The following is a 14,745-nucleotide window of genomic DNA, read 5'->3' on the forward strand; positions in this document are numbered from 1 at the left end:
GAAGGTTGGAGCTAACATCAGTCACTAGAGAGTCACAGATACAAGCTGTGTTTGTCCACATAGGTTTGTTTGTGGTGAACTTTTTTAATTAAAGCAAAACCGATGACAGAGGGGGAGAAGCTACCTGTTCTAACGCCCCACGTTCCTGTATTCCTCCTTTCTACATGCAAATAACACAAACTTATGCAAGAGTGTCTTCACTTTTGCACCTACCAGGGACAGAAGAGCAACACTGAATGTTCTCATCCGTAGAAGGTGCCTGTTCCTCACGTTCCCACCTCCTGCCTCCGCTCCAAAGAGCAAAGACCTGGGGTGAATCTGGACGCAGTGTCACAGGGAAGGCCTTGCCTGGGAGGAGGCTCATGGTCACCTGTCACTGAGCCACTCCATTCTTTCTCTCTTATTTAATGACGATAATGGAGATGCAGAGATGGATAGCATGCAGTTACTTCCCCTTAGAGTTTGGCACCAGTGCCAACTTTTGACTGCAGGCTGTGCGCAGAGCCGCCGAGTGACTGTCCCATTGCCTTGGCTGTGTGAGCTCCTTACTTAGGCTCTCCGAAGCCACTGCTCTTTGCCTGGTCACTGGTAATAAGCTAGTTCCTGTGGCAGAAGCCGCACTTGCCACCAGTGGGAGGCATCTCTTTGCTCTGAGCTCAGTCCTGCGAAGGGAAGCTGTGATGCTTTCATTGCTGTCTAGAGAGCAGGGCCATAGGTGGTACTTGGGATCACAGAAAGGCACAGAAAACAGCCTTGTCCTCAAAAAGAAAAGCAATTTAAAACTTGAATCAGGAAAGCAATGAAAGATGAGGAAGCTTGTTCAGCGTTGAAATGAAGAATGCAAACCCGGTGCTCCCTGCGAGCGTAGAGGAGGGAGGTGCAGGAACTACCCTGGGGCCCGCAAAGCAGCTTTGTCCCTGGTCCCACCTCACCTGCTCCCGGAGCTCCCCTATTAGCATAAGTGCCAGGGGTAGGGTTGAAAACCTCCTTTTCTTTCAAATATTCTGGAGAATGAACTGCAGGTTATGATTCCTGCATTCTAAAAAGGATCCAAACCAAAGTTGTTGTTTTTTTTAAATCCTTGCTTTCATGACTTCAATGGTGGCATGATAAGAACGGGTTTTTACATGTCTTTCTTTTGGGGGCAGCTGTTACCCAAAAGCCCCCAGAAGTGCACACAGGCATTTGGCTCCTGCTTGAAGGATTTTGCAGCCTGGCGGCAGCCTTCTAGTTCCAAAAAAAGCTGAGAATTCTGCTGAGAGAATCTGCAGATCATGGTGATCCATGACATCGTGAGGCAGTTCAGAGTGACGTCTCACCTGTCACCAGGTCGCAGTTCCCACAGTGTCTTTGCAATGCAACACGCTAAGCTGCTGGAGAGGCAGTTCTTTTTTTTTTTTTTTTTTCCTTTGAGAAAGAGTTTCACTCTTTTTCGCCCAGGCTGAAGTGTAGTGGTGCGATCTCAGCTCACTAGAACCTCCGCCTCCTGGATTTAAGCGATTCTCTTGCCTCAGCCTCCCGAGTAGCTGGGATTACAGGTGCCTGCCACCACAACCAGATAGTTTTTAGTAGAGATAGGGTTTCACCATATTGGCTAGGCTGGTCTCGAACTCCTGACCTCAGGTAATCCACCTGCTTCTTCCTCCCAAAGCGCTGGGATTACAGATGTGAGCCACCACACCCAGCCTGGAGAGGCAGTTCTAAAAATGAAATGAGGGGCACACAAGATGCCCACTGGGTTCAATATTAAAGACCCAGAGCCTGCATTGGCTCAAGGTGACAGTGTTGTTTTGGAACTTATTCCACTGCATTAAAATTGACTCTTAAACAACAACAGTGACAGCAGAGAGGGAGAGGGAGCTGCACGGTGCCCAGGAGTAGAGATCCCTGTTGCGGACCAACAAGCCGGCCGCTCATTACCAAAATCATTTTTGCATCTTGGCTGTATTTTGTTGTTCATCTCAAGGTCCCATTCCCTGCGCTGGGTACTCTGCTCGCCACTCGGGCAGCACCTGCTGCAGGAATCCACAGTACCTGGCACCATGGGGGAGCGTGGCAAACATTGGTAGGATGGAGTTTTTCTCCGTTCTTTTCAAAAACAAAAATAGAATTCTCTTTTCTAAACAGATAAGCATGAGCCTTAGCCATGATGATCACTCATCTCATCTTGAAGGCCTGACATACAAGAGAGAAAAGTATTCATGTGTCAAGACTTATGCGAAATTTGACATCATTTAAACCAAATCTTAACTGGCAGCTGGCCCAGGCAGGACCGGTCTTCAGTTCAGACTTGAGTGGAATGGGGTTTCCTCCTCTTTGAGTTTACACAGTCATACTTCTTATGGGTTATGGGTTGAGTGCAGAGGTCTAGAAAGTACGTGCCCATTCAGAATATTCCAAAGGCTGGATGGTCCAAACACAAATCCTTCATGTACCTTGCTTCCTTTTTCTTCAGGGTTCTCCCATTTTGCAAGAGGAAGTTTGTTGTTGTTTATGAACTCCTGGGCTCATGCAATCCTCCCCGTTTAGCTTCCCGAATAGCTGGGCCTATAGGCACGCATCACCACACTCATCTAACTTTTATTTTTACTAGACACAGGGTTTTGCTATGTTGCCCAGGCTGGTTGTAAATTCCTGGCCTCAAGAGATCCTCCTCCCTCAGCCTCCCAGTGTGCTGGGATTACAGGTGTCAGCCAGTGCACCTGGCCCTTTGTTTTCTGATTATAAGAATGCCTCATCTTGGGAGCTAACAGCTGCACCATAATGGAATGGGTAGATTCATTTGTCAGGCAACCAGAGTCCACCATGAGCTGAAGCGACTGCCCAGGGCTTCCATCCTCTACGCGGTGACTCAGTGATCGGTTGCCTGGATTGTTCCCCACCAGATGTCCTCAGTTGCCATGGCAGGGAGTGGCAGCTGGAACGTTTTGCACCTGCTCTTCATTGCCTGGGCCAGGAGGGACTAACTGGCACACCCCTGCCCTCGCTGGTGTCAGTGCCCCACTTACCTGCAGGATGCAGGGAAAATGCAGCATCCCTTCCACAAACACAACTGTCCTTTATTCCATCCCCCCTCCTTGTTTTGGGACCCAGATTCCTCCCTACCAGTGTGGTCTCTTCGGCACTGGGACTCTCATGCAGCGTTGCCCAGTTCCTGGACTCCTGGGCGGCACCTGCCTCCTCCCTGCACTGTCCTGGCTGGTCCTGATCTGCACACACTGCTAAGAAAGTCAGCCTGGGGACAGTAGGCACAGGACGGGCTGGAGAAATGAAAGGAGTTGCATCAGTCGGAAGCTAAAACTGTGCATGGCATGCGGCTTTCCTGTGATTCAAAGCAGAAGATCTCAGGAGTTAAGCACTGATGTTTTTCTCTCTGCAAAAATCTTGTCCTCTGAACACTGCCTTCACATCTCTACCTGCCTGTCAGGAAGCTCGCCCACTGCACCGAGGGAGCACCCTGAGCAGAGTCCTTCCATGTGCAGTAACTTCCAGGGCTAGGGTGGGTCTGCTAGTAACAGCCATGGGACCCTGCGCCCCGAGAAGGGCTGTGCCTGTGTCTCCCGCCGCAGTCGACGTGAGGGTGAAACCCCAGCCATCGCCCCAGGGCTGCGCCACAAGCTTGTTTATCCAGCTTTGGGGACACACACACATACGTACACGTACATATACACACACACACGTACATACATGTATGCACGCACACACAGACACTCCATACATCTCCCAAAGATAGATGTTAACTGTCAGCGATGGTATAGTCTGCAGCCTGGGAGAAGAGGAAACCTCTAATTGCTTGTGACGTCCTGGGACCTAGTTGGGTCCTAGAGGCAGCATTTAATTGCACAGGCAATGCTGCACCGTCCTGCGCCCTGGGTAGAGGTGCTGGGGCGTTTTCCCATGGGCATCGTCTAGAAGATTCTCTGCCTGGGAGGGGCTGTGATTCAATAGTAACAGTGATCAGGACAAATGGCAGGGCAGCACTGGGTCAGGAATCTCTTCAGGGCACGTGGTGAGAACGTGACACTGATACTGCAACTCCGGGAATCCACCTTCCTGTGCTGGGACCTCGTGTCTTCCCAGTTCCTCTTTATTTGTGTCTCTAGAATAGACACTGGTTGATCTTCTTCCGGTAAAGGCAGGTGCCAGTTTGCCTGTCCCAGTAGCCCCTGCTCCGAGAGCCCCTGCGCTCAGTAAGTGTCTAGAGATTGCCCCCGGGGCTGCAGGCAAGTCGAGAGTGTGGAGGTCCTGGCCATGTCCCTCTGCCTGTGGCGGGTGAGGCTGCTGCTCCACATGGTTGCTCACTTGGGCCTCCTGGAGTCTCCATGGCACTAGACCACCTCAGAAGCATCTAGAATGGCTGGTCTTTCTGGCTTTTTGAGGCTTAGAGAAGGAGACGTTTTGGGAAGGAGCCACCCCACCTTGGCCCTCCAGCCATACTGTATGGGCCACACCAGTGTGCCTGTGACATTTCTATCATGCAGGCAGATATTTGCATCTATTGGAAACACTTTTAGGAAAATCAAGTACTGTTTTCTTCATTTGCATGGAATTTTTTTTCTTTTTTCTTTTTTCTTTTTTTTTTTTTTTTTTTTTTTTTTTTTTTTTTTTTTTTTTTTTTTTTGAGACAGAGTCTTACTCTGTCGCCAGGCACCAGGCTGGGGTGTAATGGCGCGATCTTGGCTCACTGCAACCTCCACCTCCTGGATTCAAGCAATTCTCCTGCCTCAGCCTCCCAAGTAGTTGGGACTACAGGTGCATGCCACGACACCCAGCTAATTTTTGTATTTTTAGTAGAGAGACGGGATTTCACCATGTTGGCCAGCATGGTCTCGATCTCTTGACCTCGTGATCCGCCTGCCTTGGCCTCCCAAAGTGCTGGGATTACAGGCTTGAGCCACTGCACCCGGCAGAATTTTTTTTATAAAGGAACTCCAGTTTTGTTTTGTTTACTAAGTTTGTTCAAAAATCACGAATGTAAATTTAAACTCAAGCTCTTAATGACCTTTTCTTGCTGTTTTTCACAGTGATGCACATCAGAAAGTATTTCAGAAAGTATTGTCAAATATCTATATTTAAGAGCCAGTTAGAAATGAACTCTTAAGCTACTCACAGCTGAAATTTGGGTGAAGACAGTTCAAATAAGAGCAAGAAGCTTTTCTTGAAAATGGGATAGAGCTCGTTTTGTGTGATTGGTAAACCTGTCAGCACAGCCTCCCGGTAAGGATCTACAGAGGGATACTTAAACGAAAAGCTCTCCCTTAAAACTTCTGTTTGTTTTTCTAAACAGCTGGTCTTCAAAACAAGGGGGTGGTATTACTCCTGATATAAAATGAAAGTTAAGGATATCACAAAGGGCACGTCTTCATACAGACACGTAGTGATGTTCACCGCAAGGCCAGAGTGACTTAGAGCGTTTCCCAGCAGCCTCGATGCTGGGGAAAATTGTAAACGTTCCTACAGTGCACGTTCTTTGTGTATCCCCTTGTCAGATCCAATAAGGAGGGCGAGTTTGAGTTCCTGCGGTTTCTGACATTCTGTTTTCTCTCACACAGGTGTTCCTGGTGAGGAAGGTGAAGGGGTCCGATGCCGGGCAGCTCTATGCCATGAAGGTCCTTAAGAAAGCCACCCTAAAAGGTAAGGGCTTCAGGAGGGCCGGCCGCTTCTGACACAGGTAACTGGAATTTCTACTTCATTATTTGAGGAAATACTCATTCCATTTAATGTTCATGGTTTCTGAAGATGTCTCTGAACGGGCATGTTACTCTCTGATTGATAGTAAACAGTATAAACATGTCCATGACTATTTAGAATATCACAATTGTCAGAGAAGAGCTGTATTGCGTAACTCCCACATGTGTGCTGCCGTGAGTGGCACTGGGAGAACAGCAGCAGGATGGGAGCAGGCCGTGGACCGGCGGTGGCACAGCAAAGCAGCCTCGATTCCGGCAGGCTGGCGTCCTTGCTGGGCTTTAAATAAAACGTGACTCATGCTTACGTCGTATTATTCCCCTTTTTTGACCCAGTGGCTGGGCGTTAGAAATACAGCTCAACTGTCATTCTAAGTTTTAAGGGAGATCCTTTTATTTATTTTAAATATCCCTCTGTAAATCCCTACCAAGAGACTGCGCTGAACATTATTACAAATCACACAAAGTGGGCTCTATCCGATTTTCAAGAAAAGCTACTTTATCTTATTTGAACTGTCTTCACCCAAATTTTAGCTGTGAGTAGCTTAAGAGTTCATTTCTAACTGGATGTTAAATATATTTACAAATGCTTGACATTTCCGCCCAGTTCCTCTGCACGTCCATCCTGCATGTGAGGTATAGGCACCCAGCGCAGCGTTAGTCAGGATGTGATCCAAAATCTCTGTTCCAAGCTCACGGTCATTGAGCCAGTCATTAGCTGGGCACCTGCTGTATCTGTTCTGATCACCTCCTATCCACTCCGTTGGTGAGAGAGGGAACTTCCCCCTGCCCTAAATAGCACAAGATGATTGAACACACAGTGCCTGGCCCTGGACAGGTGACATGATAGCAGCTTGTTAGTTACATAAGCTTGCCCCCTGGGGAGGAGGGCACCCCAGGCCACACAGGGCACCACAGGGGCTGCACTTAGGCGGCGAGACCGTGAGAGGCTTCCTAGGAACAGGAGATGAAGTGGCCCCTGGTTCCTGCAGAAGGTATGTCTGGCTTGTTGGAATGATTCTGTGGGCTGGCAGGGAACTGAAGCCTTTCAGGGTGGGTGCTGGATGGAGCAGCTAATCCAGCTTCTGGGGAAACCAGCGGGACAGGGAGCCTTCCTCTCTGGGCGGGGGCACACTTGGCAGAGCAGGGAGCTCATGTCGAGGCCTTGGGTTCCCCTGGGGCTCTGAGATGTCAAGGTAGCACTTGAATGTTTAGGTCTTGCAACAGTGTCCTCAGCAACTGCAGGCAGGTGAGCAGTTCAGATATGTCATTCTCTGCCTTCAAGTCACCTGCCTTCTGGCCGAGGAAGTAAGAGATATATTGGGAAGGACCTGTCACCTACAACAAGGACAGAAAATGCATAGACCGAATGTGTACAGACTTTAAAGCACTTAGGTATTCAAAGGAGGAAGAGCATTCCTCCACAGAAGGTAGTCCAGGCGGGAGTTAGAAAGTTCATGGGACTCAAGGCTTTACCGGGGGGTGAAATTTTCTATAGGGGAAAGAAATCTGGTTGACATTTGTCAGTACAACTAATGGTAAGAAAATGCAGACGTGGACCACTCTGGCTACACTTGATTAGAATTATCTGTGTGTGTTTGGGGGTGGGGAGGGGCTGTGATAAACACAGATCCAGGCCCCACTCCTGACTTACTGAATCATCATTTCTTAGAAACAAGGCCTAGAATATGACTTTTCAAACAAGATGTCCCAGTAATTCTTATGTACGCAAAAGTCTTCGGTGGGGCATTCTAGCTTATTGTAGGCACATGAATTTTCAGTTCAGTGTTATCAAAGTAACATAATTTAAACCATACTTTTTAGAGTGAACATGTTTTTATTTTAGGTCTAATAATATTTTTAAAGCTGTTTGAACATTATCAACTATTTCAAGATCCTCAAAACATATTCAAGAATGGTTCTGTGTTGAGAAAATGTACAGAAAACAGAGCAGGTTTTGACCTTGTAACCCTAACTTTTAATAAAATAATTTCTCCAGTTACAATTATCTCTTCAAAACGGGAAGTTAAACTAGACATCGGCTAGCTTAGGATCACCTGAATGCCGACACAGTGAACTGCTCTTGCAGTTTCTCCAAAGGCCAGCCACAGATTACCACGTGACCCGACTGGTCCACTCATAGGCGGTTAACCAAGAGAAATGAACACACCTGTCTACACAGAAACTACCACAGGAATGTCCATAGCAGCAGCAGCCAATTCACAGTAGCCACAAAAGGGAAAGAGCTCTAATGTCCACCATCTGGGAAATGGGAAAATGAAGTGTCTGTCTCCACGGCGGAATAGTTGGCAATAGAAAGAGAGTCCTGGCGCTCACTCCAGCATGGCTGAAGCCTGGGAAGAACATGCTCCATGACAGCAAGAAGAACTTGCTCCAGGCACCAAGCCCGCGGGTTAAGATTCCATTCATATGAAAGTCCAGGACAGGCGGGCCCTAGAGGCAGACGGTAGATGGTAGATGGGTGGTTTCCTAGGCTGGGGAGTGATGGGGGGCGAGTGAGTGCTGACAGGTCCGGAGCTGCTTTGGGGGTGATTAAAATCCTTTAAAACCCACTGTGGGGATGGTCGCACAACTCTGTGAGTATCCTAAAAACCATTGAATTGCGCACTTAAATGGGCAAATCGTATGGAATGTGAATTATGTCTCCAAAAAGCTGTTATTGTTCAGATGAAGAGCTGCTAGAGAACACGGTCATTTCCTAAAACCCGCCCTTGCATCCTCAAGGCATTGGGATTTGCTCTCAAACACAGATGAGGCGTCCTCCTGTGGTTTAGGACAAAGGCAGGTAGAAGGAGGAAGCTCTCTAGCCTGTCCTCGGCCACACACTGTCCTACTGTCCATCAGCTGGTTCCATGTTCACCTCTCCAGGGCGCCAGGAGTGACCGGAAATAGCTCCTTCTCTCCTTCAAGCATAATGGTTCCTTCTTTCCCTTCAAAGTTGGTCTCACCCTCCCCCACCCCTGAAGGAAAGGGAGGAAAGCTGGAACCCGTGCCTGTTCACCCTGCTCTGGAGGGATGCAGTGGACTGGAGGGGCGGGAAGCCACTCTCTGTTGAAGCCATCGCTAAGCCTGGACTCCCTCAGGGCTGACTTTGACCTCTTAGCTCAAGAGCAGAACTCTCCATCTCAATGACTTCACTCTCCTTGATGCAGGAGTCGCCGGCTGTTCATAATCCAATTCGTGGTGTCCTTGAGGAACGACTCCTCATCCCCTGTTACATGGAACAGGCTGGATATAAAAGTCTGTGTACAGAATGATCACGGGATTGTTAAATGGAAGAGGGACTGGAGCAGTAGTGAGGTGTGTGGGTTTGTGCGTGCACACGAGATAGACACTGTGCCAGGAGCAAGGCCAAAGTGAAGACCTGAGTTACAGGATTAGGCTGGCTGCTGTCTTCTTCCCGTACTCTGTTACTGCAAGTTTTCAACAAAAATAAAATATATCTGACTCTTTGTAACATAAAGTTATTTTTAAAACATTTTGGAGCAATATGCTTGTGTAAGTAAAATCATTTTTATACTGTGAAAAGGAGCCATGTGGCTGGCTGGGTGCATTGGTCACACCTGTAACCCCAGAACTTTGCGGGGAGGAAGTGGGAAGATTGTTTGAGCCCAGGAGTTCAAGACCTAGGCAACACATTAAGACCCCAACTCTACAAAACATTTTAAAAATCAAAAAATTAACTGGGTATAGTGGCACACACCTGTAGTCCCAGCTGCTTGGAGGCTGAGGTGGGAGGATTGCTTAAGCCCAAGGGTTCAGGCTTCAGTGAGCTGTGATTGTGCCACTGCACTCTAGCCTGGGTGACAGAGCAAGACCCTATCTCAAAAACAAGAGCCACATAAACATAGAAGATCAGAAAAGTTTTTTGTTTCCGTGTGCTCCTTAAAAGTCAGGTTTAAAACGTATCACTGTTTTACGTCTTATACACTTTTAGCTTTCCATAATGATCCATCACTAAAACGTAGATGTTTTTTCCAAAGGTTTTATTGGAATTTATTTTCTGAAGAGAAAATAGAAAAGCTTTGCAAATAATACTTTGCATACCTCAAAGTAGGTTAGGTCCCTGGAGCTAAGCGTGACCCAGCAGAGTTATGTGGAGAGGAGACTTGGTCCTAACTAGCACTAACTGGTCCTAACTAGCACTTAGCCTGGTAAGGACACCTCCTGGCCCAAAACTTTAGTTTCTTGTTTCTTTCTCGTCTGTGAAAGAAGAGAGTTGACTGGAAGGGACACCCACGTCTGTCTCAGCCCTAACACCTCTGCATTTTATTAGCCCAAGTTGTTTAAGTATCTCCTAACCCATTCCCTACCCTCATAACATCCCTGGTTTGTGAGATCATTAATAATCCTGAAGAATGTCCAGGAGGGAAAAGGAGCACATGGTAACAGCCCCAGGGATGTGCTCCATGTGCTGACAGCAAAGCTCAGAAGCCCAGGCAGCCGCCCAGGGAAGATGCCAGGCACGTGAATAGTAAAATGTGTTGAAAAAGAAAAATGCAGGAGGGTGGGAGACTTGTAGAGTCATTTTGAACTGCAGCCGTTTCTCCAAACCGTGGCTGATTGTCCTGTGCAGGAAAGTGAGGGTTGTAAGTGGGATCCTTCCAGCCCACCTGGAGGATAATGGCTTCTGACAGCTCCATTTGATCTTCAAACACGTTTGGAGTGCTGGGCACCCGCCTCCTTCCTCTAGAGAGGTGTCGGATCATTTCTGAGGGAGGTCGTCTGCTCAGCCGCTGAGGGGCCGCTCTGCAGGGGTGTGCTGGCAGCCTTGCTGTCCCCACCTCTGACCCAGCAGTGCTGCCTGTTGCCTGGGTACCTAAGGATGCCTTAAATACCCTCCACTTCTTTAACTTGACCAAGTTTCCATATTCATGACCAACCTGGAGTTCCTACAGGGAACAGTTCTATGTAATGCATTCCACATAAAATGAATTCCAAAGGGTAATATCCCCACTTTGTATTGCGAAAGAACCTGATGTAAAAGAATATATTGCAAAGACACATATTCCCAACCGTGAGACCAAGTGAGACCAAGAACGAAGCAAGCCTGAACTCATCAAGCAGGGCTGGCCACTCACCTGAGGGGATGGCCTGTCTTGTAGGGAGCAGTAGTTCTCGTCCTCAGCTGCAAGCTGGAATTGCCTGGGGAACTGTCTCAAAATGCTCATGCCTGGGGCCCCTCTGGGAGATGCTAAGTTAGTTGGTCTGAGCATGAGAATTCAAGAAAGCTGCCTCCCCAAGGTTCTCTGGGGTGCTGCCAACATGGAGAATCCCTGATAACGGGGGTCAGGAGCACAAAATCCAGACTCTGGAGCTGTGTCCAACTCTAACCCCATGAGCTGTATCATGTTGGGGTGCCTCTTCTGGCCTCAGTTTCCCCCTGCTTAAAGTGGGACAGCATGTACTAACAGATACCTGCCCCACAGCGTCACTGATGTGAGGCTCCCACGTTACAGTGTGCAGAGTGCTGCCAGCCCAAGCAAAGGCTCAGGAAGTGTACGCTGTGTTCACCTTCAGCCCTTTCCTCCGTGAATCCTGCGTGGCTTTGGAGCTGTATTAGGACTTTTCTTGTTGAGGTTTCGTTTAGGTCTCCTGAGTAGGGTGTGGGGAGAAAGTTGGATGCCACCTGGTTAGAAGGAATTATGTCATGGCTCAGCTGCAACACCCCCAGTTACCATGTGAAAGGCCTGCGATCACGTTCATTACTAAAGGTGGCCAGTGTCTGTGTGGAGAACACAGACGCGCCCTTCTGCAGAAGGGCTCTCCATGCAGAGTTCCCTCATCTCAGTGGGCACTCTCCGCAATGTAGAATGAGCTGTTGATGTGAACTATTTCTTGGTAATGAGAATTTTTCTGGTAGGACTGCACCTGGGTTTTCATGCCTAACTGGTTTTCAAGCACTTTCCCTGCAAGTCAGCTTTCTCCGCCTAGACGAGATATGCATTCCCTTCTAGGAAGGAAATAAGCTGTGTCCAGTTGTTTGTTTGTAAAGGAGAAAATAAAATCATTCCAGCAGGATCTCTGTGTTTAAGCAAGTCGAGTCACTGATGGTTATGCTGGTGTTGTGTGTTTTTCGGTGGCTGTGTGGTAGGTCACTCTTGTGGCACCCATGACAGCCAGGAGATGGGATGGGCCCGGGCAGCCCAGTCCAAGCTCGATGACTTGTCAAAGCTCCCTCTGTCCTTCCTGTAAGCAGTGCAGCACTTCCTGCAAGCTGGGATCACTGCAGAGGCACTGGGAACGCAGGGCTGTGTGTAGTGACCAGCGCAGGCAAGTATCAGTGACAGCATCTTGAAATAGAACCTCCTGGGAGCCTGCCTGGCTCCAAACCCCAGAATGTTATTTTCAGCACCTCTTTATTTGTTTCCCTCTCTTACACTGAGATGCTTCGTTAGAAGGCACTGAGTCACTCAGAAACTGCGCTCCGATCAATCTGTTAGCTTGAACAGATTGTATTTCCATAATATGCTAGTTCATTTATGTCATTTGATTCCCATTTTGATGATTTCAGATTCCCAGGGGAAAAAAAAGCAAGGAAGAATCCAAGCACAATTTTGCCCTCTCTTAAGAGGGGAGGACTCGTATTGTTATTATGTTTATAAATCATCATCTTTATTTATAAATGATGAAACTAAGGCACAAAGCAGCAGAGTTCCTCAAAAGCATTGTTTGGAGGTGGTGACAGTCAGAGTCCTGTGCTTGTCCCAAGATAACTCACTGGCTCCCCAGGCCCCCCTGGGCCAACTCCATCCTCACCAGATGACAGCCTCTCTGCATTTCCTCAGCAAGAAGCCACATTCCTGCTTGTTGTACTTGAGGTGTTTACTCTTCAAGGGATTTATTTCCCATTTAATTGCATAAGATGACAAACAAAATGAAAATGACTCCTTCTTAAGCCATCTTTGACTTCTGTCTTTCTCAAGCCCTTTGTAAGGTACGATCTCACTCTATCGCTTGCATTTCAGACAGACATCACCCTTACCTAACAGGTAGCTGATGTAGTACAGATCCACCCGCCTGTGTACATAGAGCCCTCTATGTGTTTATTGCCAGAGTTGCATTTCTTGAATTATAGATATTCGAAAAGCAGGAAACAGATTTTTTTCATTACTTGTCATCTTTAATACCTATGCTGTGTAAGTATTTAAGAGTAATGGGCTTAAGATTTATCTGCACAAAGATTGCCTGCTAAGGAAGTCAGCTAAGTAACCATATCAATCTTTTTAATACTTCAGTATAGAAGAATAAAAAGACACCTGTTGGGGAGTCATACCCATTACGGTAATCAGTGTGGTTAACTTTTATTATTCTTATTTACGGTTTTCTTCTCTTCCTTTATTTGTGAAATAATTAACTATAAAAAGTTTGTCCCCCAAAAGTTTAGCAACATAGAGGCTCATGGAAATCCATTTTTTACTATGAATTAAACCTTTGAAAGCTAGAAGATATTGTGGGAAGAAGGACTTTTATTTTGCATCTGGGAAGCCATGCAGGATATAATTTCAGGCTCAATAGCCTTTTTGTGAGTAAAGAAAGGAAGGCTCAGCCAATGGCCACCCATGGGGGAGGCTGAGCCCAGCACAGCCCACACTCTCCAGTGCTGGTGAGTCTCAAGCTAAAGTGTGTCTGTCAGCTCAGTCTTCAAAATCCCTGCAGTTGTACTGCATCAAACCAAAGCATCATGGGGTCTCAAACTGCTAGGACTTCCGGTCACCAAGGCCGTCCGAATGTGCTCAGCCCCCCACAGAGGTGTGCACAGAAGCGATGGTTCTGTGGGCTTGTAGCAGCAGAGCTATTGGCACTGCATGGTCCATACAGCATCCACTATGTCCCTTGTGTCCCTCACACAGTGGTTTCCTAAGGTGCACTTGCACAGCCATTTCCCGTCCGCACAGCGGCTGACAGAATTGCATTAAATTTCATCTTAACCTTAATTTGCTTTTGTAATATCTAGGTAAAATAGAACAGAACAGTATGCTATAATATGATATGATATGTGTCTTAGTTCATTCAGGCTGACATCACAGAACATCATAAACAACAGAAATTTATTTCTCACAGTTCTGCGGCAAATCCCAGATCCAGGCTATGTCAGATTTCATGCCTGGGGAGGCTGCTGCCTGGTTCATGGCCCTCTCCTCACTGTGACCTCACTTGGCGGAAGGAATGAATGAGTTCTCTGAGGTCTGTTTTCTAAGGGCACTAATCTCATGCATGAGGGCTCCCCCCTTCTGACCTAATCACCCCCGGAGGCCCCACCTAAAACCATGACACAGGGAGTTAGGTTTCAACATATGAATTTAATGGAGGGAGTATAAACAGTCTATAGCATTCCATCCAGTCTCCAAAATTCATGTCTTTCCCACGTTCATCCCTCTCCATAGCCTCAGCTTCATTCAACTCAAGTCTAAAGCCTGATATCTCATCCAAATCACATGGTTTCCTCTGCCCCCAATGTCAGTATCTCTACGATCTCTCTATATTAGTGAGATCCAAGATACGATTCATCCTGATACAAATCAGCCTCCCGCGGTGAGCCTGTGAAACCACACGAGCTATGTGCATCAAAAATACAGTGGTGGGACCAGCACAGGACAGACATTTCCTTTCCAAAGGAGAAACAGGAAAGAGGGAGTAACAGGTCCCAATAAGTCCAAAACCCAGCAGAGAAAACAACATGGAACCTCAAAGCTCCAGAATAATCCTCTTTGACTAGACGCTGTGCCCTCCAGGCCCACTGGAGCAGGTGTCCTGCCTTTTGAACATACAGAGGCCGGACGCGGTGGCTCAAGCCTGTAATCCCAGCACTTTGGGAGGCCAAGGTGGGCGGATCACGAGGTCAAGAGATCGAGACCATCCTGGCCAACATGGTGAAACCCCGTCTCTACTAAAAACACAAAAACTAGCTGGGCACGGTGGTGTGCGCCTGTAGTCCCAGCTACTCGGGAGGCTGAGGAAGGAGAATTGCTTGAACCCGGGAGGCAGAGGTTGCAGTGAGCTGAGATTGTGCCACTGCACTCCAGCCTAGCGCCTG

The 14,745-nt window shown here is 47.7% G+C and overlaps 1 protein-coding gene across 7 annotated transcripts in view; it reads left to right on the top strand.

Moving 5' to 3' along the window:
* RPS6KA2 (ribosomal protein S6 kinase A2) overlaps positions 1–14,745 on the top strand; it is a 457,145-nt gene that overhangs the window by 330,675 nt on the left and 111,725 nt on the right. For all 7 annotated transcript variants that reach the window (XM_017508303.2, XM_017508305.2, XM_037731262.1 and 4 more), the window contains one exon: positions 5,553–5,634. In XM_017508303.2, coding sequence (XP_017363792.1) covers positions 5,553–5,634 — 82 coding nt within the window. The remainder of the gene's footprint in view (positions 1–5,552; positions 5,635–14,745) is intronic.

Source organism: Cebus imitator, unplaced genomic scaffold, assembly GCF_001604975.1.
Source record: "Cebus imitator isolate Cc_AM_T3 unplaced genomic scaffold, Cebus_imitator-1.0 Scaffold389, whole genome shotgun sequence".
Lineage (NCBI taxonomy): Eukaryota > Metazoa > Chordata > Mammalia > Primates > Cebidae > Cebus > Cebus imitator.